Source organism: Cyprinodon tularosa, unplaced genomic scaffold (assembly GCF_016077235.1).
Source record: "Cyprinodon tularosa strain WSP-4 unplaced genomic scaffold, ASM1607723v1 ctg221, whole genome shotgun sequence".
NCBI classification, from domain to species: domain Eukaryota; kingdom Metazoa; phylum Chordata; class Actinopteri; order Cyprinodontiformes; family Cyprinodontidae; genus Cyprinodon; species Cyprinodon tularosa.
Genome location: NW_024038824.1, coordinates 484,700 through 507,203, shown reverse-complemented (window position 1 = coordinate 507,203; position 22,504 = coordinate 484,700). Strand labels below are relative to the sequence as shown.

At 38.3% G+C, this 22,504-nt stretch overlaps 1 protein-coding gene across 2 annotated transcripts in view; it reads right to left on the bottom strand.

The window, feature by feature from the left end:
- Positions 1-5,349: 5,349 nt before the first annotated feature.
- basp1 (brain abundant, membrane attached signal protein 1) overlaps positions 5,350-22,504 on the bottom strand; it is a 62,207-nt gene continuing 45,052 nt past the window's right edge. Inside the window, exons 1-3 of one of the 2 annotated variants that reach the window (XM_038286158.1) lie at positions 15,418-15,423; positions 14,968-14,970; positions 5,350-8,537 (exon numbers count right to left, since the gene is read on the bottom strand). In XM_038286158.1, coding sequence (XP_038142086.1) covers positions 7,961-8,521 — 561 coding nt within the window. In that variant the 5' untranslated portion in view covers positions 8,522-8,537; positions 14,968-14,970; positions 15,418-15,423 and the 3' untranslated portion in view covers positions 5,350-7,960. Of the gene's footprint in view, positions 8,538-14,967; positions 14,971-15,417; positions 15,424-22,504 lie in introns of those variants that run through there. The other variant, XM_038286157.1, reaches the window with a different exon arrangement.

Genomic DNA, 22,504 nt, shown 5'->3' with positions numbered 1-22,504 from the left:
TCCCTCCTTTAAGACTATCAGTAGCATACTTCTCTTATTATATTTAGATTGTGTTAAAGGTCAGTGTCCCACAATGTTAAATGTTCACATAACCTGACATTGTTTAATTGCATTTAGTAATTGGTGTGTATAACAATTATTAGATCCAATCTAATTTACTTCAATTGAACTATATTGTGGCTGTTCAAAACACATCACTTCAATGCACCTTATAAAATTATTTTTAAATAAAATTGTTACAAATCTCAAAGACAGTGTTTTATATACACCCAAGTATGAGATCCTACTTTTAAAACAGTCTAGCTCATTTTGTTATTTGAGTCAGTATTTCTTCACTAAGAAAACCAAGCCGATTACATTGAGTGGTTGACTTTGCAGCAATCTCTCCATGATTTAGGATTCATAGATTTTGAAAAGTCAATTGCATGGTGCTTCAACCAAGCTTTTGAAAACTGTCCAAGTTTTGACTCTGCTTTCTTTCACTACGTCCACCACTGACTCTCCCCCATCACATAGATCACATATATAACCTTCAACCTTGTTCACACTGCTGAGTAAAAGCAAACAGTAAAGTGCCCGTGTCAGTTCTTAGTCATCCAGGTCATGGCGACCACAAAACAGGCCTTTAATTGCAGGCTTTTAAAACTAGCAGGAAGTAATACCCTGCAATGAAAACAGAGTGATACCAAAACATTTGCTCTGTTCGAAAACCTAGGACGCATCCTTAGAAGGCCAGATTCGAAGGCCGATTACGTCATCGCTGAGGTCTGGTCGGATTCCAAGAGTCCTTGTTATGCGTCCTTAAAATGCGTCCTTCTTATTGCCCGATTTGAAAGACGGGTCCGATGTATCTTCGCTATCCTTGGATATCCCAGGATTCATTGCGAGACCAAGCAAGCCGTGATCAGAGGAAAGATTACTTGGCGCCGAACAGTGGTGAAAATTGGAAGTTCAGTTTAATATAATACAAGTGTGTGAATAGTTCCGTCTGAGATTAATGAAAATATTTGTTTTAATGGTTATTGAGTCAGATATGTGGCGGTAATGTTTGATTTTATCTGTTACTGTGTAAATGGGTTTGGCTGTAATTTAAAGACAGATTCTAATATATCTGCAGTGTGGGGACTATAAATCTGATAGGATTTTAATCTTTTTATTGCTGTTTTGCACAATATGCTTAACAAAGTATTTTTTGTTGTTGAATATTAGGGATTTTGCAGATATATTTTTTATACATACATTGTTTAGATTTGCTTATATCTTTCTACCCCTTTTATAGAATAGAATAGAAAATCCCTTTATTGTCCCACAATGGGCAAATTTACAGCAGCAGAAAGAATATTGAAATGGTCACACAAATGTGGACCTTAGAAAAATTTATAAGAATAAAATAATATAAGAGTTAAAATATAAAAAATACAATACTGTAAAGTGTTTTAACAATATAAAACTGGGAAATAAATAACCAATATCCAGCAATGGACATTTTTACAGTAATGGATATTTGAAAATAGCAGCAATATCAGAGATGTGCAACATGACAGCAGCATGTTATTTAACTGACTAAGGTTTATATCATTACGTACATTTGATTTTATTTGTTCCTGCTCCTGGTGATTGGAACATTTATTCCACTCTGGATTCTTGGTAGTCCTTGTTCACTTTACAATAAAAAATAAATAAATAAACAAACAGTTTTGAAAATTTTGGTGTTTATTCTTTTTCTGCTTTTTGTGTCAACATTCGCAGTTGCTAAGCAACAGAGCATATGGCGGTAAAACCCGCCAAAGTGTAGACCTGTTTGAATTCACAGCCAGAACTCTTCCGGTCTCCTTATTTTCACAGACTTCGTAGGATCCAGTCTAGGTAGACCGCGTTCTCGGAGGATGCAGCCCAGGTTTTTGAACAGAGCCATTGTAATTCCAATTTGTTAGCAATTTCGGACAAACTAACTAGGATCTTCTCTGCACATATCATACTGCTGAATTTCACACCCAACAACACACTCAGAGAAAAGGTGATTCATCCCAAAGACAGAACTTCCAAACTAAAGCTGAGTGGTGTTGTTTATGCAGTCCAGACTCTTATACTGGAAATACCCAACAACAGCTACACAAACGCATGGCGCAGTGTATGAGAGTTCGTAGTTTTTGGCACCTCAAGAATAAAAGACATGTGTTTGACAATGGAAAATTTTAGATTTTGCACAGAGAAGACAGATGGTTTGAAAGAGGGTTAAAGGTAGCTTTCTCTGTTAAATAGAAAAGGCATTACTGAACAGAGGAGGAGGATTGAAGTTTCAGCTTCCATATCAGAATCAGAATCAGACATACTTTAATAATTCCAGGGGGAAATTATAGGAGATCATATTTCTCCTATTCTAGCTTATCTTCAGTGGCTTCCTGTTAAATTCAGAAAATAGTTTAAAATCCTCCTTCTCACAAGCATTAAATGGCCAATGGCTCCATCTTATATCAGAGATCTGATTGTTCCTTATGTTCCTAACAGAGCATTTCGCTCTCAATCTGCAGGTTTACTAGTGGTTCCTAGAATTGCTAAAAGTAGAATGGGAGGCAGATCTTTTAGTTGTCAGGATCCTCTCCTGTGGAACCAACTACCAGTTCTAGTCTGTGAAGCTGACACCCTGTCTACTTTTAAGGGTAGGCTTAAAACTTTCTTTGATAAAGTTTATAGTTAGAGTGGCTCAGATTATCCTGAGCTATCTCTATAGTTACGCTGCTATAGGCTAAAGGGCTGGTTATACTCCCGCAGCAATGTGTCGCAGTGAGCTTGTCGCAGGTATGCCGCAGATATTTTAGATTTTTGTCCAAGTTTTAAGCGTGGTCTGCGCTATGTTATTCCACAGCACAACTCAAGAGGGACAATCAGGAACTAGCTGTGGGTCTAGATAAGGCAGAGGCGGTGAGGAAATAGAAAAACACAAGGGACAAGTTTGTGTGACAACAGAGGGACATTAGGGCAAAAAAAGAGCGGGGATCCAGGTGGAAAAAGGGTCCCAGCATTCTCACACACATCACTCTTCAAGCTGGTCATATAAACAAAACAAGCCGGTAAGGTACCAAACAGGAAATAGGCATAATGTAAAGCGGATGTAGCTTTGACCAATCAAAGGCCTCCTGTCTGCAGCACTGTCTGCGGTCACCTACAATTTTGGAGAGGTGCACCAGAGTGTCTGCGGAAGGGCGGGGGCATATTTGTGTTAAATGCGACACACATGAAGACGACCTGGTTTTGAGCATAAACCAGCTTTTAGACCGCTGGAGGATATAAGGTCCCCTTTTCATTATTCTGCTTAATTCTGTCTCTATTCCTCCATTATGCAGAATTTGTTAGTTCAATCTCTAATGTTATGTTCTCTCTTCTTATTCTCATAGTAGCTTCTGGAGAGAAATATTAGCTGTGCTGCTGCCATCAACACCTTTGTTTATACTGTAGATGTTGGAACTCGGCCTATTCCTCCGTGTAGTCCTGTTTCTCTCATTGTGACTAACTATATGTTCTCTCTTTCATCCTCTGATATGGGAGCTAGCTCGGTGCTCGTCTGCATGGCTGTGTGTTTCCTGGACAGGGTCGCCTGTGGAGCTGGTTTACAGCTGTCTTATGTATCTCTGCTTCTGTCTTCTTGAACCCCAGTCGGCCTCAGCAGATGGCCGCACACACTGCTTCTGCTGGAGGTTTCTTCCTGTTAAAAGGGAGTTTTTCCTCTTCTTCGAGTCAATGCAATCAGCTGGTTTTCCTTGGATACAAAACTTTAAATCAATTTGACTGTATGATCTGGTTGATTTGTAAAGTGACTTGAGGTGACTTCTGTTGTGAATTTGCACTTATGCCATCTGAGATCATCGCAAGATTCAGTTGTTCTTGCTTTTCTGTTAATGAAGGTTTTTAATCAGAACAGTAAACCCACAATTTGGTTGGTTAAAAAATTTACCTATTAAAAAAAACAACAACTGTGTTTTAAAGTTTAACTTCAAATTCATTCTACTTTTCAGTCACATGGATTTAATGTGGTGATTAAAAACGACTCAGTTTACAAGATATGAGATTTTTTGTTTTTGGTTTGTTTAATATGAGCGACACAATTATCTTTTTTTCTTTCCTTTTTTACAGTAAACAAAGAACTACTATTATTATTCGCAGATTACACATAGATTAATTAATTCCGTAATAAATGGAAGACAGAATCAAAGAGAGGATCAGTCCATGAGATGACAAACAGGTCCTACCCGTTCGAACAATATTTTTATGCTCCTTTCTAATACCTTTTATACTAATCTTCACCTGCTGCCAGGTTATTGCACCTAAATAGAATAAATTGAATCACTACCATTATAGCAGTAAACTATCTTTCCCCATAATTTTGTCATGTTTACTATTATTATAAAAAGACGTTTTGATATGTATTAGATGACTGAACATGTATCTCTGATATCTGAAGTTGTTTTTTTTGTCAAAATGACAATTTCAGTTTCTGTTGCAAAAATGTACTTTAGGAAATGCATTATTACACTCCCGAGTAGAAATGTGATTTTGACCAGGAATAATACGATTTTAGTTATCTACCAATGGAACAACACAGAGGAGAATGCTTTTAATAAATGTAAAACCGCCTGCCATAGAGGGTTCAGATAAACCTATTCATTAAGTCGAGCTGCAATGACTAAACTATGAAAGTTTCCTACCTTAGGTTTTAGTTTGTTAAACCTCCATATTTAAATGGATCCCACGAAACCTTTCTGTCTTTTGGAATTATACATTTATCCAACAAATACTTACATATAGGATGCATCAGGGCCCTGTTCTTTGGTCCCTTAAATACAGTATCTAGATGCTTTTGCTAGCTCAGATTATGAAGTTTTTTTGTTTTTTTTATCAGCTTATCTCATTATACTTCGCTGAGGACATATAACTGTACTTCTGTGTCACCAAATGACCAATCACTGCATCTGGGTGATCATTTATATATAGTGCTCAAACATTTTTTCATTTGTTTAGTCTTAAAAGTTTTTTTTTTTTATATAAAATGTGTGTTTATATACATGGTTCTTTACTAACAATTAAACGCCAATACAAAGGAATGTTATCTTTCTGTTGAGCACGGCTTGAATTTGTTTGGGTAACAAGCTGGATTTCAAATCCAACACCTTAGCAATTCAGGCAAGACAGCTAAGGTCCCATGACAATTGTGTTTTAGGGGAAAAACTATCTGATCTACAAAATGAAGTGAAGCAGTGTGCCAGAAAAAAAGGACATTAAATCACATTAGTTGACCACCAGCTAAGTTAATGTTCTAAAGACTTAGAGGACAAAGTTCAGTTGCACAAGATATTTAAGTCATTTTCTGACATTTTATTATTGTTGCACCATTTATACAAGTACATATAATTGTAACGCATCAATTTCAATATCATTTTTTTTTTTTGTCTGTTTGCTTGAATGAACATGTAGAAATAGCTGCGGTGAAACATGGAATGAAAATATCAATCGTAGTTGGCATGGATGCAGACCGAGAAATTATCAATACTTATTTTTTTTATTTTTATTTTTTTCCACTTGACCAAAAAGACAGGACTACAGGTTCACCCAACCACAGACATGCAATTTACTGAGTCAAGAGAGGAAGAAAAATAACGTAATAAAATGACACACAAACCGTCCTCGGATGTTTGTTTCTGCTACGGTTCAACGAGTGCTGGAAGGAAGACGCTGTGTGTCGTATGGATGGAGAGGAAAAGGTGAAAGATGGATTGCAGAGATGACGACACCTACACCTGCATTTATGCAAAGGTCGAAAGAGGAGGGTTTGGTGGTCAGAGTTTAAGCTGCTGGTATCTTACTTTTTGTCCAAGAATTGAGTCACAAGCAGAAGTAAAACTTATTGTGATGGTAGATATGAATGTAACTGTTAAATAAACTTCACATTTCCTGTTTTATGTTGTTTGAATTTAAAATCATATGAAATTGGAAACACTGATTATTCCTTAAGAATATAGCTTTCTTTCATTTTGTCAATATCTCCTCCATTGCTACAAAGATTTTCAAAATATGCAAACAAAAGTGCTTGACTTTTTCAGAGTCCTCTTTTCCCAAACATTGTACCAGTAGTTTAAAATAAAAAAGGGTTTTTTCAGATTTTTTTGAATAGTTGATTTGGAGAACAATTAGAAGTACTCTAGAATCACCTTTGCAGAGTTATTTCTAGCAGTAATTCCAAATTTAACAATGCATATGGCACATTAAATAATGACACTTATTTTGAAGTAACTGTGCATGATTTCTTTTTCATTTAGAGCAGTTTGTAACTTAAGGCTGATAGCCCACTATTTGTTTGTTAAATAAAAAGAATTGAATGATTTCTAGTCATATGCTGCTATGCCTTCTTATATGCAGCTGCTAGGAACACTGTATCTCCGACATGGCAGGATGGTTAGGCTAGCCATGTCTTATACTGACCACAAAAAAGTGTTAATATAATTTTTCTTTAAGGATGACATCTTGAATTGCCCTAATAATCTAAAGATCAACTGGCAAAAAATAAGTCTCATTAATGGCTGTAACATATCAAGATGTTCGACAGTTCATATGCCTGACAAACCAGACATTTTCTAATATTTTACACAAAATATTTTCTAAATACCAAACTGCTAAGGTAAGGTAAAGTGTATAAATGCTCAAATTTACCTTTTGTGGCCAGATAAAACCGCCAACATTCTGATTTCTAAAATTTTTTTCGGTTGTTTTAGATGTTAAGAGAAGTTTCTGAAGTATTGCAGGCCAAAATAAAAAAAAAACTGACAACATAAGACTGCTAAAATCTTATAGCCTTGCCACTTTGTGCAACCTCAGGATTTTGTTTAATAGGTTGGGAAGGACAGACAGTCACAGGATGTCTGAGTGCCAGTTTAGTCTGTTGTTTTTAAAAAGATACTACCTAATAGAGTATGTGCTAATCAAAGTGTCTTCGTAAGAAAGTAAACTTTACTGTCTAAGTATTGCAAGCAAGTATAAACAATTCAGGTATTGTACTGCTTGAATTTCATCCAAGTCAATGCTAGATATGTCTGATCTGTATATGTTACTGTTTATTTCATTCAAAGACCTGAGAATTGCTTCAAACTTTACAAGAACATTGCAAAAGTCTTTTCAGCAAGGCTTTGCAAAATCTTAAAGTATTACAAATGCTAAAAAACCACTTGGTTTCCTTAGAATATACTTAGCTAAGGGTTTCAGTACAAAATTTAGAAGTTTATGTGAAAAAAATCTACAGTTATTTGCAAAGCCAGCAATACTCAACCTTTGAAATGCATCTTAAAGCTTCAGTATTCTCAGTCTTCAAATGAAAAACCTTTGTAAAGTTTCAATGTATGGGAAAACTGGAAGCTCCCGGTCGGATATAATGCAGATCCATTTGGAAAAATTATTTGTAGCCCCTCGTTCCCATTTATCCCATCGGAATGGTTTCCCAAAAACATCCATCAGATAGACGGTGCAGGTGAGTGCATGAATGCAGGCCTTCTGAGGGCTAAAAATGGGAAATCTATAAGTTATGAGTGAATGGAAAGATGAAGGTGAAGTGGCAAAGGCATATGGTTGACACAGACTCGTATCAAAGTTCAAATACTACAGCAGAAAAAATAGATTAAAACATAACAATAATAATAGCAATAATCATCCGCATTGGTGGGAAATATCTCGAGTCCTCTTTACTCAACAAATCATCATAATCATCATTACAATTATTATTATTATTGTTATAATAATATGGGCGGGCTAGTAATTTAATTTTCTTTTTTTAAATCTTTGTCATCATTGAGTTAGGTAATTTGTTTCTTCATTTTGGAAAAGAAGCTGTCCATTAATCCTGAACTGCTACGGTTTGATCCTTGCTTGGTGCCTCTGTGGCATTGGCCTCCTTGGCGGGAGGTTCGGCGGCTGGTGTTTAACTAGGTGCAGCAGCGGCCTCTTTAGGTGCTGCAGGAGCCGCCGCCTCTGTGGGCTTAGGGTCAGGAGAGGCAGTTGCTGCCGCCTCAACTTTGGCCGGTGCAGCGGGGGCCTCAGTCTTTTTGGCGTCGGCCTCCCCTTTGCTCTCCGCTGCAGGGCCAGGTGCCGTGGCCTTCGCCTCTGGCTCCGTGGCGGCAGGAGCTGATTCTTTGGCCGGAGCAGGGGCAGCTGGTTTCTCTTCAGCCTTAGGAGCCTCCGCGCTTTTCGGTGCCTCTGTTTTCGGCTCAGCATTGGAGGCAGGCTTTTCTGACTCCTTGGTGGCGGGAGCAGCATTCTTTTCTTCCTCTTTTGGCGCTTCACCATCCGCAGCCGGTGTCTCTTTGGCAGCCGTGTCGTTTGCTACCTCTTTAGCATCACTGGCTTCAGGGGCCTCATCTTTTTTGTCTTTCGGTGCTTCACTCTCCTCAGCAGAAGCGCCCTCTGCCTTGGCATCCTTGTCTTTTGACTTATCGTCATTTACATTGTATCCCTTCTTCTTTTTGCTAAGCTTGCCTCCCATTTTAGCTTTCTGGCCTCTGAAAAAAGAGAAGAAAAAAGTCCCATTAGTATTTTTAACAGGTTATCTAAGCTTCTCATGCAGTGCTTTGCAAATTAATTCACACTTATTGATCTTTTTAACATATGGAGAGTCAAAGCCACAAATATGGACTGTTTATGACAAATCAACATAAAGTAGTGCTTTAGTGTGTTAACTATAATGAAATTGCTCTACGACTCTTGAAGGTTTTAGGTTCCAAATGCAGTTATAGCTGCAAACCTTTTGTTGGTATGCCTCTACCAGCTTTATGCATCTAGAGCAAGCTTTATGCATCTAGCTTTATGCATCTAGAGCAGAGGTCTCAAACTCCCACCCTGGAGCGCCAGTGTTCTTTAACTTTTAGATGCATCTCTGCTTTAAGACATCTGACATCAATAAAAGCTCATTAGCAGAGCTCTGCAGAGTTTGACTGCATGCTAGTGATGTAGTTTAGCCATTCAAGTAAGGAATGTAGGGCAAGGAATGCATCAAACATCTGGATGAAAGTAGCCCTTGAGGATTTGCGTTTGTGACCACTGATCTAGCGGCTGAAGGTCTGACCTTTCTTCTATTCATAACAGCTCAAAGTGAATCGGATTGGTTGCAGTGAACATAATTTTTTTACACTTGCCAGAGATTTTCACTTTAATTTAAGTTTGGAGTTTGACTTAGCCTTTCAAATACATGAAGAAGTTCCATCTAAAACCTTCCAATGAAGTATTTTCTATGTGCTTATATAGGATACAGGATGACCTGCTAACAAGTGAACATCTACCTTAGACTCATGTCTTTAAAGCCTTCAGCCAACTGTCTACAAACAAACTACCCATCTCTCCATTACCAGAAAGTTTCTAAAAAATAATGACAAAGCCATGTTTCACTATTTTCACAGAAATGTGTTGTTTCCATTTTCCACTACACTTTGTGTTTTGTTCACAGGTCAAAACTTTCAGGGTTTTTTTTTATTTTAATTTTAAAGGCAGTCAAATAAACCGGATTTGATCTGGGCATGTAAAAGTAAATAACTACAGATTAAACTTATGTTTTTTTTTTTTTTTTAGTAAAAAACTTTGCAGCTTAAAAAAATCAAATTTTTTAGTGTTATCAATAAAAGCAATAAGATTCTGTGTAGGTTTATACAACACATCATATAAGTAAAAGTACAAGTAGTGTGTTTGTACTGTTTGAATTAGGAGACATTCTGTAAAATCCACAGCATGAATTGAAATGATAGTGCAAAAGCCTTTTTAGAGGAAACACAACCTATCAGTCATTAATTTCTCCAGTTGTAAAACACAAATGCTCCATTTTAAAGTTCCTTGCAGGCTGTTAAAGTTATCTATGTCATGTTATCTCTCTGGTTGTGACAGTAACTTGAAACCAACAACAAGAGCCACAACAACCAGACATTTCTGACAATTTGCCATCTTTCGCAACAGTTGCAAGAGATTTAAGCTCCCATGATTTGCTGCATTGGCTCAGTAGTTGTCATGGCGATTAGTCATGGAGTCATATTGATTGCCCTACTTAAAATAAACAGTAAAAAAAAATAAATAAAAACATTAAAGTCGTATTTTTATATATATATATATATATATATATATATATATATATATATATATATATATATATATATATATATATATATATATATATATATATATATATATATATATATATATATATATATATATATATATATATATATATATATATATAACACCTCTAAATTACTCCAGTTCCATCATTGGAGCAGGTTTAAGAAGCCACTAATAACAAACTCCCATGTCTAAAGGCAGCATTCGATAAACAACAAACTGATTTGCATCAATATGGATAAGCCGCTGATCCCTTTCTAATACCTTTTAGTCACATTTTTAATTTCTGTTGTTTGTTTTGTTTAAATTCTAATAGTTTTGAAATTCAACAGATAACCGTTACAAAACCTGTCAAGCAGTTGGTAATGTAGTTACAAAGACAAGAATGAAGGGGGGCATTGCAAGCATACTGATGTTATCAGGTAGTTTTCTAAATATCCAACGGCTTGTTAAAGCCTCCAGCGACTGCTCTGCAGAATTGGTAGGAATTATCTGCATCTGAGGAAGGATGATAATATTTTAGGTCTATATGTTGGTAAAGGCGGAATAATTTAGAGTTGCTCTGCATAGATAAATGTTCAACTCAGTCGGTATTTGATGTCACCCAGGTCATTATTTAACACTCAACATGCGGTGAAGAAGACTTTCTTTGAAGGTTTTCTGACCAAATCCTACCTGGAGAGGAAATGACAGTGAAAAAACTAAAACTAAAACCTCCTATAAATCTAAGTGGAAACCTTTCCAGTACTGTCCAGAACATGTTAAAGAGAAATTTTGTAAGTTTTTACTGTAAATATATTTAAAATAGCCTTTTAATTTACCGTATTTTCACGACTATAAGGCGCATCTAAACATCTTTTTTTTCCCTCAAAATGTGCGGTGCGCCCTATGTGTTACTGCGGACGTTGTTGAGACCTCTATGAGAACGTTAAAGAAGGAAGTGTGGGCGTGGATTGTGTATAAAAGAACAGGTATGTGCTTTATGCAGAACATTGTTGTTATAACAACCCTGAAAATGGCAAAGAGACACGCCTAGGAGGAGTATGTAAGGAGACCAGGTGGTTTTTTTCCACACATCACAATCGCTGTTAATCTGTGACTCCATCCACTCGACATCAGTGTGAACCGGCCGTTCAAAGTAAGGCTGCGAGCGGCGTGGGAGCGATGGATGACAGACAGAGACCACAGTTTCACGAAAAGTGGAAGGCAGCGCCGGGCAAATTACGCCACCGTTTGTGGATGGATTGTAGATGCTTGGACTAACGTGTCTGCTGGCACTGCTGTTCGAGCTTTCACAAAAGCCGGCATTATTTCTGAGGAGCCGCCCGGCACGGAAAGTGACTCTGACAGCGAAGAAGGGGAAATTGGCATGTCTGATTTAGCACGGCTGTTTAATCCAGAAACAGAGGATGATGACTCCGATGGGTTTGATTAATACTTTGTAATAAATACATGAATAAAGCACAAACATACTCAGTTTTGCTCCCACTCTCTTTTTAAATACGCAGTAGAGGTATTTAAACGTAGTAGAGGGTATGTAGCAGTATATAAAACCCCCACCCTATAGTCCGGTGCGCCTTATGTGTATGTTAAATACAGAAATGGATCACATAACTGAGACTGTGCCTTTTAGTACGGTGCGCCTTATAGTTGTGAAAATACGGTAATCTTTACAACCAAACACTGGTTGATGAGCAAACTGACACTTCGGTATTCTGCGCCGATCTATAAGCCTATATTTTATATTTTCCCTGGATGTACTTTGGATCGATGGTTCCTGCCCTAATTCTGTAAGTGGTAGGTTAAGTGCGTCCGTGATAAATAGGTCCGACATGGTAAAAAGTGGAAGCATTATATTAAAGATTGATTTTGTGGATACTTGAAGGCGACCTCCATCCAGGTCACCTCAGCCACAGATGGTAACTCCACATTGGGTAAAAAAATGTTTAGTACAAACCAGATCTACAAGAACAAGCAGAAGAGTGCTGCAGTTCTGTGTTTTTACCAATGGTGGCAGTATAATTAGAAAACTCCTTAATGTCTTTTTGTTATCCCCTCCTAATGTAACATAATAATGAAAAGATTATTCATACAGATATTTAAATCAATGGATTCATCACCTCATCAGACAGCATGTTGCAAGGAGCGGGACCTATATGCCTCTTGAATCATACAAGGACTCAGCCTCATGTTATCACCAACTCATAAAGCTGTTAGGTAATCTGGCCGTTCCTGCTTCTTCATTTACTGCTCTGCATGGATCCTAAATTAAACCCATATTAGACCAACTTTTCCTATGACCAATTAGAAACACATGGTGCACAATGTTATCACATGAATACATCCAAAACCCTTGAACTCTGACAGGCTGCATGGATATATCCTTTGTCACCAGGTAATAAGTTTGTGTGCACACTGATCCATATAAATTCCACTGAAAATGCACACAAGCACAAATGTTGGCACCACGGACTCAATGATCCTCATAGTGTGCCTTTGTGGATCATTGCATTCCATGCATGCCAAAAGGAATATCACACACACACTCTGCAAATCAAATCAACGGACAAGTATGTAGAGTTTGGAAAGGCTGTCACAGAAATCCACAATTTCCTGCGTAAACTATCCGACAAAGAAAAACTAACAGAATTCTGACTCTTTCACATTTTTCCATGATGATTAGATCTAAAGTGCACAATCTCACAGACACACACTCTCACACACACCTGCAGTTTCCTTGCTCCCTCGATCAGCTGAAGGTAGATATTACCATCTGCCTGCTTCACAGGGGAGGAGACTTCACTATGCAGCAAATCAGGCAGAACATGAGCAGAAAGGCTCAGTATTTTTGGTTTGAATATGTTGATGCTTAAACAGGTTGGAAAAAATGCAGTCTGGCCAAGCAAAGGCAGCTAAAGTTCTGTATTCACAGAAAAAAAAAACATTGATCTAGTTTGTTAGTCTGGATGTGCAACTTAAGCAATAGTCGTTTGAGACTGTTTATTAAAAAAGCTCTTATTTAAGTGATGAAAACGGAGGAAACCTACTTTGTATTCCATATTAGATCTGGGTTAAATGAAACTTCTTCCCTCCAAAACAAACCAGACCGGAGAAATATTGTGCTGCTTACTCACAGACTCGCCCTGTGAATGGAACAGAGCTGGCGGTGAATCCACTCAAAATGCTAATCACCTTGTCGCCACAGACTGAATCAGTCCACTATTCATGCAAAACTCCTCTGACAGTCCACTGGCCGGTGTCTGCCAGGAATGCCGGTCCTGCCTCGGCTTTATACGGCCCACAATAGACCTCTTCACGGCTGCATCACGTCGTTTGACTCCCAGCTTGTGCTGCTGGAACAATGACTCATGATCACCCGGGCAGACAATGGCTGTTCAGGCCAAAGGCATGCTTTTCCTCTGCTGGGCGTGTGGTATTAGTGTTTTTTAGTGTGTAAAGTGCTGGGGCAAGGCTGGGACAACCTGGAAAAAATGTGATAACTTGCACAAAAGACCAACTGTAACCTGCAAGCTGCAATCAAGAAAGCAAGAACTGTAAACAAAAAGGATCCTCTGAGGTCACTTTCAGTATCAAGGAGAAAATGACTATTGAAACACTTCAAACACTTAGGTTAAATATGTTACAATCATGTGAATAAAGCCTGGATCTGATAACATGACTGCACAGAAGAATAAATCTATCTGGAGGAAAAAAGGATTACAACCTACTCAGAATCGCCCCAAAATACAGTACAGCTTTACTGTCTTTAAAAAGAGCCGCTCCAAAGATCCTTTTCTTTACTTCTTTTTTTAATAACAGTGGCTTATAGCAAAAGAAGAAAAGCATTCCAAACCTGCCTTTTTGGGTTTCAGTCTCACTTGATCTCTGTCAGACCTGTATAAACTAAGATGAGGCAAACTGACCTTAGGAAGTGAGCTAAAGGCTGATGGGACAAAGGTGGGATTTGAAGGAAGGTGTGCATCCTGTTACATCTGGGATATAACTAACACAAAGAACTAATGGTCAAACATAGGGGAGGTAGTGTGCTGGTCTGGGGTTTTTTAGGAGCTGGACGACAAGTCATGATAGATTGAATTATCAAATATGCACCCTAACAGAATAAAAAAAACCTGCAGGAGCAAAATTCTTGGCCTGTTTTACCTCCAGTAAATCTCAAGTTTTCACTGAACAGCTGGATTTACAGAGATTGAACTAAACACATGGTGGACTGCGTTTATAACCATTAAATCAAGTAAACACAAAATATAATTTCCCTTTAATTTCACCATTATGCACACTTTGCATTTTTCTAACACAAAAAACCTTAAGGGAAAAGTCAGGAGGTTGGGTTTAGATATTGTTTTGAACAAACTTGCAGCCTTAACTAAACCTCAACATGATGCATCTCTTCCCGGTCATCTTATTTTCCTAAGAATGTTTGCTGACATGATTAATGCCTGCTGAGCTACTCTGTCCTGCTTTATTTCCACTGTGTTCAGCAGTTACTGCTTGCACCACACACCACCCAATCCCTCAGCCTCAGAAGGCTGCTGAGTTCACAAACCTTATGACTGATCACCACAACACCGGCGTTTGCTGGAAAAGTATTTATGGAACATTATTAATCTGCAGTCAGGCCAGTGTCCTGCAAGTCAGAAGGTTGCAAAGCAGTTTAGAGATGAGCATGAGCCCCTGAAGGAGCAGATGGCTCGTGTCTCGGCAGATTCTTCTCACCATCTCTGGCGAGTCATCTGTCACGCCCCCACAGCTACTCTGCTTCCACTCACCTCCTACTTTGCCCATCTGTAATAATCCCTTAAAGCTCTCCACCGTCTCCATGCCACTGCTCCTTCTATCTTCCACTCATATAACAGTGAAGTATCAGGAAATAAACGTGTGTGAAATGACCAGCTTTGCAACACATTTGTTTTTTTTCTGCAGACCACATTGCAAACCCTCCTCCTGCCCCAGCAGATGGAGGTCTCTGGGAGGTCCTGGGCTCTGGGTAACCTCAGCATGCACATTCTGGCAGAATCTGCATCCCTGCCATCCAACATGACACCTTAAAGGTTAGGGCTGTCACTGTCCGTCTCCCTGTCCCAATCGCATGTTTTCACTCTCCTTAAATGTCTGTTAGAGAATTGACTTGACAGTAAAGAACAGGAGGAGCAGCTGGATGACTAAAGGCACTTCTGTATTACAGGAGCTCTTTATTTTTACTCCCTAATTTGCATGAATGAAATTATAACACTTTCCGAGAATTTTGTTGGCAGAGAACACGAGCACTGAAGCAGTCTCTGCATTTGTTATTCTCATCTCCAGAGAATTTTAATTTGCCTGCTTATTCAGTGAGTTCTCATTACCATTTTTTAAGCTTTCACGTACCCCTGAAAATCTTTCAGAAATATTAGATTTGGACAAATAAACACACAGACCCCCACGAACACTCAAGGCAGAGGTGACTCTTAAGAAGCCTATCTATATCTTCAAAGAGCTTCCTAAAAGGATAACAGTGACAAAACAGTAGAACAACAGCGGACCTCACAGAGAGACTAAGTTAATCCACCCAACAGCTTTTCACAGAGCTGTGACACAGATAGGATCCCACTGTGAATCCAGCCTGGGGGTAAAAGCTGCACAGTTTCTCCCCCTGTGTCACACTGACCTCCATTTTCAAACAGCTCAGCCTCGTCAGAGAGAGCGAATAAATTGCTGCTGCATCTCTTCAAACCTGCTGAATGTCCCGTGGTTTTAAAACAGTCTGTTTTCATAAACTTCTTTGTTTTTTTTTACATTAAACAGCATGTTTCAGGAAGTTAATTTCAAACCAGATATTTACATATGGCACACTGTAATACTGTCTAACATTAAATTAGGCCAAAGTTCTCCAACTTGTCTGGTAGGGTTTGCCGAAGTGTTTTTTTGTGATCATCTAATACCTAAAGATATGTTATAGAGATGAAGTTATTATTTTTGTCAGATTTATAAGTTTAAATACACCAAGAGTATTTTTTGAACACTTTAGAAAAGGCCAAATTATATGCATGCAGTAAGAATGTGCAACCACCATGCTGTTCAATAAGGAGGAAGGTTTTCTGTGGCAGTGATGAATTTGTTTCTATGGCCAACTGTTTAAATCGATCTCAGAATAGCAAAACCTCTTGTGAATATGCTGGCTGAAGGTGATACTTTTGTTAACAGTTACATAAATCATTTGGTAGAAAGGCCTCTAAGAGTGGAAGGTGCCATTTAAAAAGAACAGATTAGTTTTTACAGTTTCTAACCCACTCATGGGATCAAGACTTTAACATTTTAAGACATTTCCTAAAGCTGAAAGTGCTGTTTTTAAATCTGGAGGGTAAACAGGAGAGCCTGAAAGCACCATGTTGACTGCGGAACAGAGCCATTGAATAAGAAAGTTCTGGCAACTCCATTGGCCCAATAGGTGACGTTTCAAAGACCAACAGCAATACACGGAGCTTCAGTAGTTCGAGGAATGTCAGCCACTCACGCTAGCATTGCCATAGACATAAGCAGAGCATGGTAGTTGGGGCAACATCTATAGTCTACTCTTCTTTGATTATGTAGACAAAATGTTAAGATCTATAAACGTTATATATGAGTTGACTGAATATGATTGAAATAGGCTCTAGATAAAAAAAAAACACATTTCACATGGCTAACAACAGATTTATAATACGGAGTACAACCTCTCAATTAGTAAGCTCTTTTATAATGATTGTGTATTTTGTGATAAAGTATCTGGTCTGTCACAACTCTGCCTGTATTTTAAATTGGCTGCCAAGCACTTCTGTAAGATTACTGGACACCCAGGCAACCTGACTTTCTTGGTTTTCCGGTGGCAAAACTCTCCTATTGAACAGTTCTGCTGTGGCGTTCAGGGGCGGTCATGCCATGTCGTCTCTGGGTATTTTGATCTCGGAGGGATTGGTGCGCTACACAAAATACATGGCATCATTAGGGGTACACATCATGAGGAAACCTCAAAAGACAGTTTGGAAGTTGAGGTTTGGGTAAACATAGCTCCCTCGATCTTCACATCGTCCTACTACTCCCATCTTCGCTGTAGGAATAAGTTTGCTTCTGGAAGAGGTGTCTTTTATCCTTTGATCACCTTCTGGCCTAAATGTACTTGGGAAAACCCATACAATTAAATTAGTAATTAGATGGATCTATAGTCTGGTTAAAGCTTGAGCTGCAATCATAGTGTTGCAGCTGTTGTATATTCCATATCTCTCGTTTTATTTTAGCTGTCCACAAGTGTTAACCAGCGGCCATACATGTCAGGAAGTGAGAGCAATCTTTACTAGACGGCATCTGCAATATCCGATAAAATCCCAAGTGAGCATGGATAAAAACAGGCAGTGTATGTCCAAGTAGTAGGCAGGAAAGCGGTGTGCAGACCTGTCGTCCACAGAGGTTTGCCTCCTCTGTAACCTGACTCAGAGCTTGGCTTGACTCTACAGGGATGATTCTGCATCAGTCAGGCCTGTAATTCCACTTCCAAGGGAATGAGCAGCATTCAGAGGACCTGGCCATACTTAGACATGAGGTAATCCACTCATCCTTGTCTCACAGTACATTTGACTAATAATCAATAATAGCGATTTCAATCAAGTCGAGTTTCTGGGAAGAGGCGGACAAAAACAGCATGTGTGTTTTAGAAACATATTTTAGGAGCTTCTTAAAACTCCAAAGGAAAACAATTCTAATAAAAAGTTATCTCTGTTTATTATATTCTAAAATAGGTTAGACCTCAGACCCAGTTTGGTTGCAAAAGAGATTAAAAAGGAAACAAAAAATGAAACACAATACTTTATTGTGTTTTAAGCAGGTTATTCTCCATAGAAACACATCTCCATACAAACCTTTGACATCTAAGTCCTGTGGGATGTGAGCGAGCAATCAGCAAAGTGGTTCAATAGTTCAAATGAAGAACTGTGTGTATCCTCCCTGCTTATAAATAAATGTAACACGAGCATGGCGCCGTAACTCAGAGTGCACGGCTTCCTCCTGCCGTCATCCAGCTGGCTGATTTAAGACAAGTCTGTTTCACTGAATAGCAGCAGGCGATTGAAAGATGGACAGAGAAACTGGAGCAGAAAATCTGGCCAATCACACAAACACTCACACATACAAAATAAAAAAGTCTTTTAATGCTCTTAGGACTAAGGTGAAAGAGAAAAGAAAAGAAAAATAACTGACACACTAATGAAAAGGGGCTGGTTTGAGATATTCGAGTACAGGAACAACCGGCTGCTGGTATGGCTCTCTAAAAGCATCTCCAACAAGCTTCACAGGAACTATTTTTCTTTCATCCTTTCATTTCTACATTCTCAGTCTGAACTGACAGAGCTGAAAGTAAATTTCAATACAGCCTTGCAAGCATAAAATGCACCATTTGTGAAAATTGGTACTGGTCCCCAGTGTCAAAGCTAGCAGCAGGACCAGTGGCTACGTCTATTTTTGTCCAACAATAAACACTTTTCTCAGTCTGGAGAAGCTTCTGGCTTCATGATGATAATATCATCTGTCAGGCTAGAGATGGAAAACATGAAACAAGGTTGTTGGAGAGTGCTACATATGAGAAAAAAGTAAAAACACCTTTAGTATGTATAAACCTTTGGTTCTTCGGTCTGTAAAATGTAAATGTTAACCCTGAACAAAACATTCAAATGTGCTTATTTAAAGCAGGTGAACCAATATCAGGTATAAAGGTATGAAAAATCTAACAGGCTGATTTCCTCTCATATTTTTTCTAGGTTCCCTGGAGCTTTGTTAGAGTTTTCCTTTAGTCTTGGAGCTTTTTTCTCATGAATCAATATGGAAATTATAAATACCTTTGTCTGTGCCCTTACTGAAAGGCCTGGCACATGGAAGCGGAAGGTGGACCTGGATCGACTGCATGGGCAAACCAAATTTAAACCTTCCGAAACCATCCAAAGGCAGTTAATGGCCCTCAAATCCTACTTTATACACATCTGATAAATCACCAGCCAAAGGCAGCATAGAGAAAGGACAATCTTCACAGATTTATGATCAAAATGATTAGTGACAGAGTCTGTTGGGTGATCTCTATGTCCTGCTAATGACAAAGAGAGGCAGAGAGATCAGGGGAACTGTACTTAAGCAGTTGCTGCAATGACAGATTGGCAGACGGATGGATAGGATGGTCCACCAGAGTCTTTTTCATGCTTGGATGATTACAAGGTCAAAACATCTTTCCTAAAAATAAGCAGCTGAAAAGACTTGACTTGGTGAGGAGAGGGAAAGCTGCCAAAGTCCAACAAAAGAGCCTTTGAAACCCTGGAAACTCAACCTGAATAAATATATGTTTTATATATATATATATATATATATATATATATATATATATATATATATATATATATATATATATATATATATATATATATATATATATATGAAGTCAAAAGTTTGAGAGGAGAAAAGAATAGTGAATATAACTAAGAATTAAGATTATACAAGATAACATAGAAGTCTGCTTCTACAACTACAGAGAGAGAGAGAAACAAAAAGAAAAGCCACATCAACAGGAACTTAAACGACAAAAACACCATCGCTGTAAATGGTATTGTACTTATTAATACCACATGTATTTTCGGGGAAATGCAGCTTATCTTTTTTATCTGTGTATCATTAGGCTCCTGAATCCAAACACAGAAAGTGGCTGACTGCTGCTGAAAGCTTTTTCTCAGCCCTTTGTCATTTGAATGAGTTGCACACCTTTGCAACCAAGATAATTGAATGGTAATCCAAGAAGCAGCATCTCAAACCTGTGGTTTCATCATCTTACTGTCTTTTATTAATTTCTACTTTTCCCACCTTTTGTGGTTAGTTATGAGTCAGTAATTATTACCCAGGAGCTTCTGGAAAGGAGTCGTCGCTTAAAAACACATTGACCACACAAGAATCCCTATGTGTGCTTAAATGAGCGATAAACACACACACACACACATACATTAGTGGGCGTTTAGACGATCAATCCTCAAATTGATAGAGCTTGAGAAAACTCCAGAGCTGGAAATGGGTATTGATCAGCCTGGTACAGAGAGGCGCTGTGTGTTCAGCTGCTGCTTATGAGTCAGAGGATGCACTCAGCAGAGATGAAAGCCAGCGAGGTGCTTTGAGACGCTTCACGCCGAGACATTTAGCAGTGAATACAAATTCTGTCCAAACGCTTTGTTGGCCGCACAGAAAACTGACAGCAGACAAAACAAGACAGAAGAGCAAACCAGATTATGTCCGTCTCCCTAGCCCCAGTGGCATTTTGTTCTAAAGAACAAATGCTTCCAGACATCCAAATGACTTCCATGTCTCCAAAACTAGAATAAAATTGTACAAATAGAAGATTACTCAGAGAAAACAAACTGGTGATGATGATTAAATGATTAAATACATATAAAGAAGGTTAGATATGATGATTTTTTGGTTTTAAATTAGATATCTTAGTGGGGGAAAAAATGCTTTTGCAAATGAGGGCTCTTCTACCAACCCTAATCAACTCGAACCCACCCGTTTGACCTATGCATACATCCAGACCGTGTAAGAGTGCATTCACACTTGATTCATATAATACAAATATCTACTAGGATAGGGATGGTCTATGCAGAGTTATGGCAAAGGGAGTCATCCTGAAGGGTGTTAACAGCACAGTTAGTTTAACGGTGATAAAGTGAGAGACGTATTCAAAGGTTTATAGCATGGGAAATTGTCTCCTGGGAGATTGTGATAGTTTACCACAAGGTCAGGGTGTCCAATTCACAGTGGAATAGAAAAAACTGTGAGCTTTGCAGCATGTTAAATGTCAATGTTTATGACTAGTGTTGGGACTAACACGTTATTAAGTAATGTGTTACAGTAATTACTTTACTTTTTCAATACCTAGCATGGTAACTAATTACTTTGTAAAAATCAGTAATGCGTTAGTCATCACCTTGCTTAAAACAGATTTGTTGTTTGATATTTGCCATTGTCATTTACTGGATTACTTTAGCCCTGTTTAATGCTATTGCAAAATATATTTTATTTTTGTCAAATTGCTTGAAACACATTATTTTTTAGCTTCATAACTCGTTCATAGCCAACTGAAGGCTGTCAATCTGCAAACAAATAAACGCCAAAGCATCTCATTTTCCTTTAATTATAAACAAGAAATATGATCAAATCTACATAATCATATTGTAACTCATTGTCAAACCACACACATCCAAGTAGTGCAGAGTTGTGCAAATGTTAACAGATGTTTGTTTTTACTTCATTATTTAATTTACTAATTAATAACAAACACCTTATATTCCATAACTGAACCTATAGCTGTATTTAAAATTCCAATTGCAGCAAAGTTTTCCAAATTCTTCAACACCCTAAATCATAAAAAGTAACTGCATAGTTACTTTGACTAGTAACTGAGTTACTAACTCAGTTAGCTTTTTGGACAAGTAACTATTAACTATTATTAGGCAGTTATGGCTGTTTGTACGGGAAGAAGAAAAAACTTTATTCTAAAAACGACATGAGAGCACCAATCAGGTAAAAAACAAATGCAGCATATGAGTACAACCCCGATGGTGGGGTGGGTTGGACAGTACTGCCTTTCCTTTCAGTGTCATTAGAATATATGCCACCTTAGTTAAGCCCCGTTAGAGTGCTGCCTTGCTCTGCAGGATAAACACTGGTTCTACCTGAGCCAAGACAACTCAGGCTTTTTGGATGTAAACCTGCTGCATGAGCACTGCAGCTCACATGTCATGTAAACTGAACATGAACTGCTTCAGCAGTAGTTTATTCCATCATTGCTCAAATGTCGTTCCAAAGACATTCTGTCTCGTGCAATACAATCCGAACGCTCTGTCTGCACTAGTGATTCGCTCACCTTGGAATGCACAATGCTTTAAACTAAATGTAAAACTAAGAGCATGACCTACTTTCTGAGTGATACCAAGCCAAAACAATGCATGCTAATGGGATACGCTGGAATCTAATAAACTCCACACTCTGCATCGCGGCATACAGACTATTTAAACCTGAAGTGCCTTAAGAAAATAATCACATTAGATGTGCTACATCTCATTAATCAAAAACTGTCAGTTGGCGTTGTTATGAGACTCAGTTGCATCATGTTTATGTTTGCAGAGACGGACAGGGCAGATTCCTGTACTCCAGCCTCAGATGGTTTTATCAGAGGCCTCAAAACCTTTGACAGATTCACAAAGGTTTGCTGTACCTTCAAGCTTTTGCTGACCACACGCAGCTAGTGTGGGCTGTCAGATGGGAAGGAGATTGCCCTCAACATACCTAGAATTTCATGTTTCGCATAATCTGA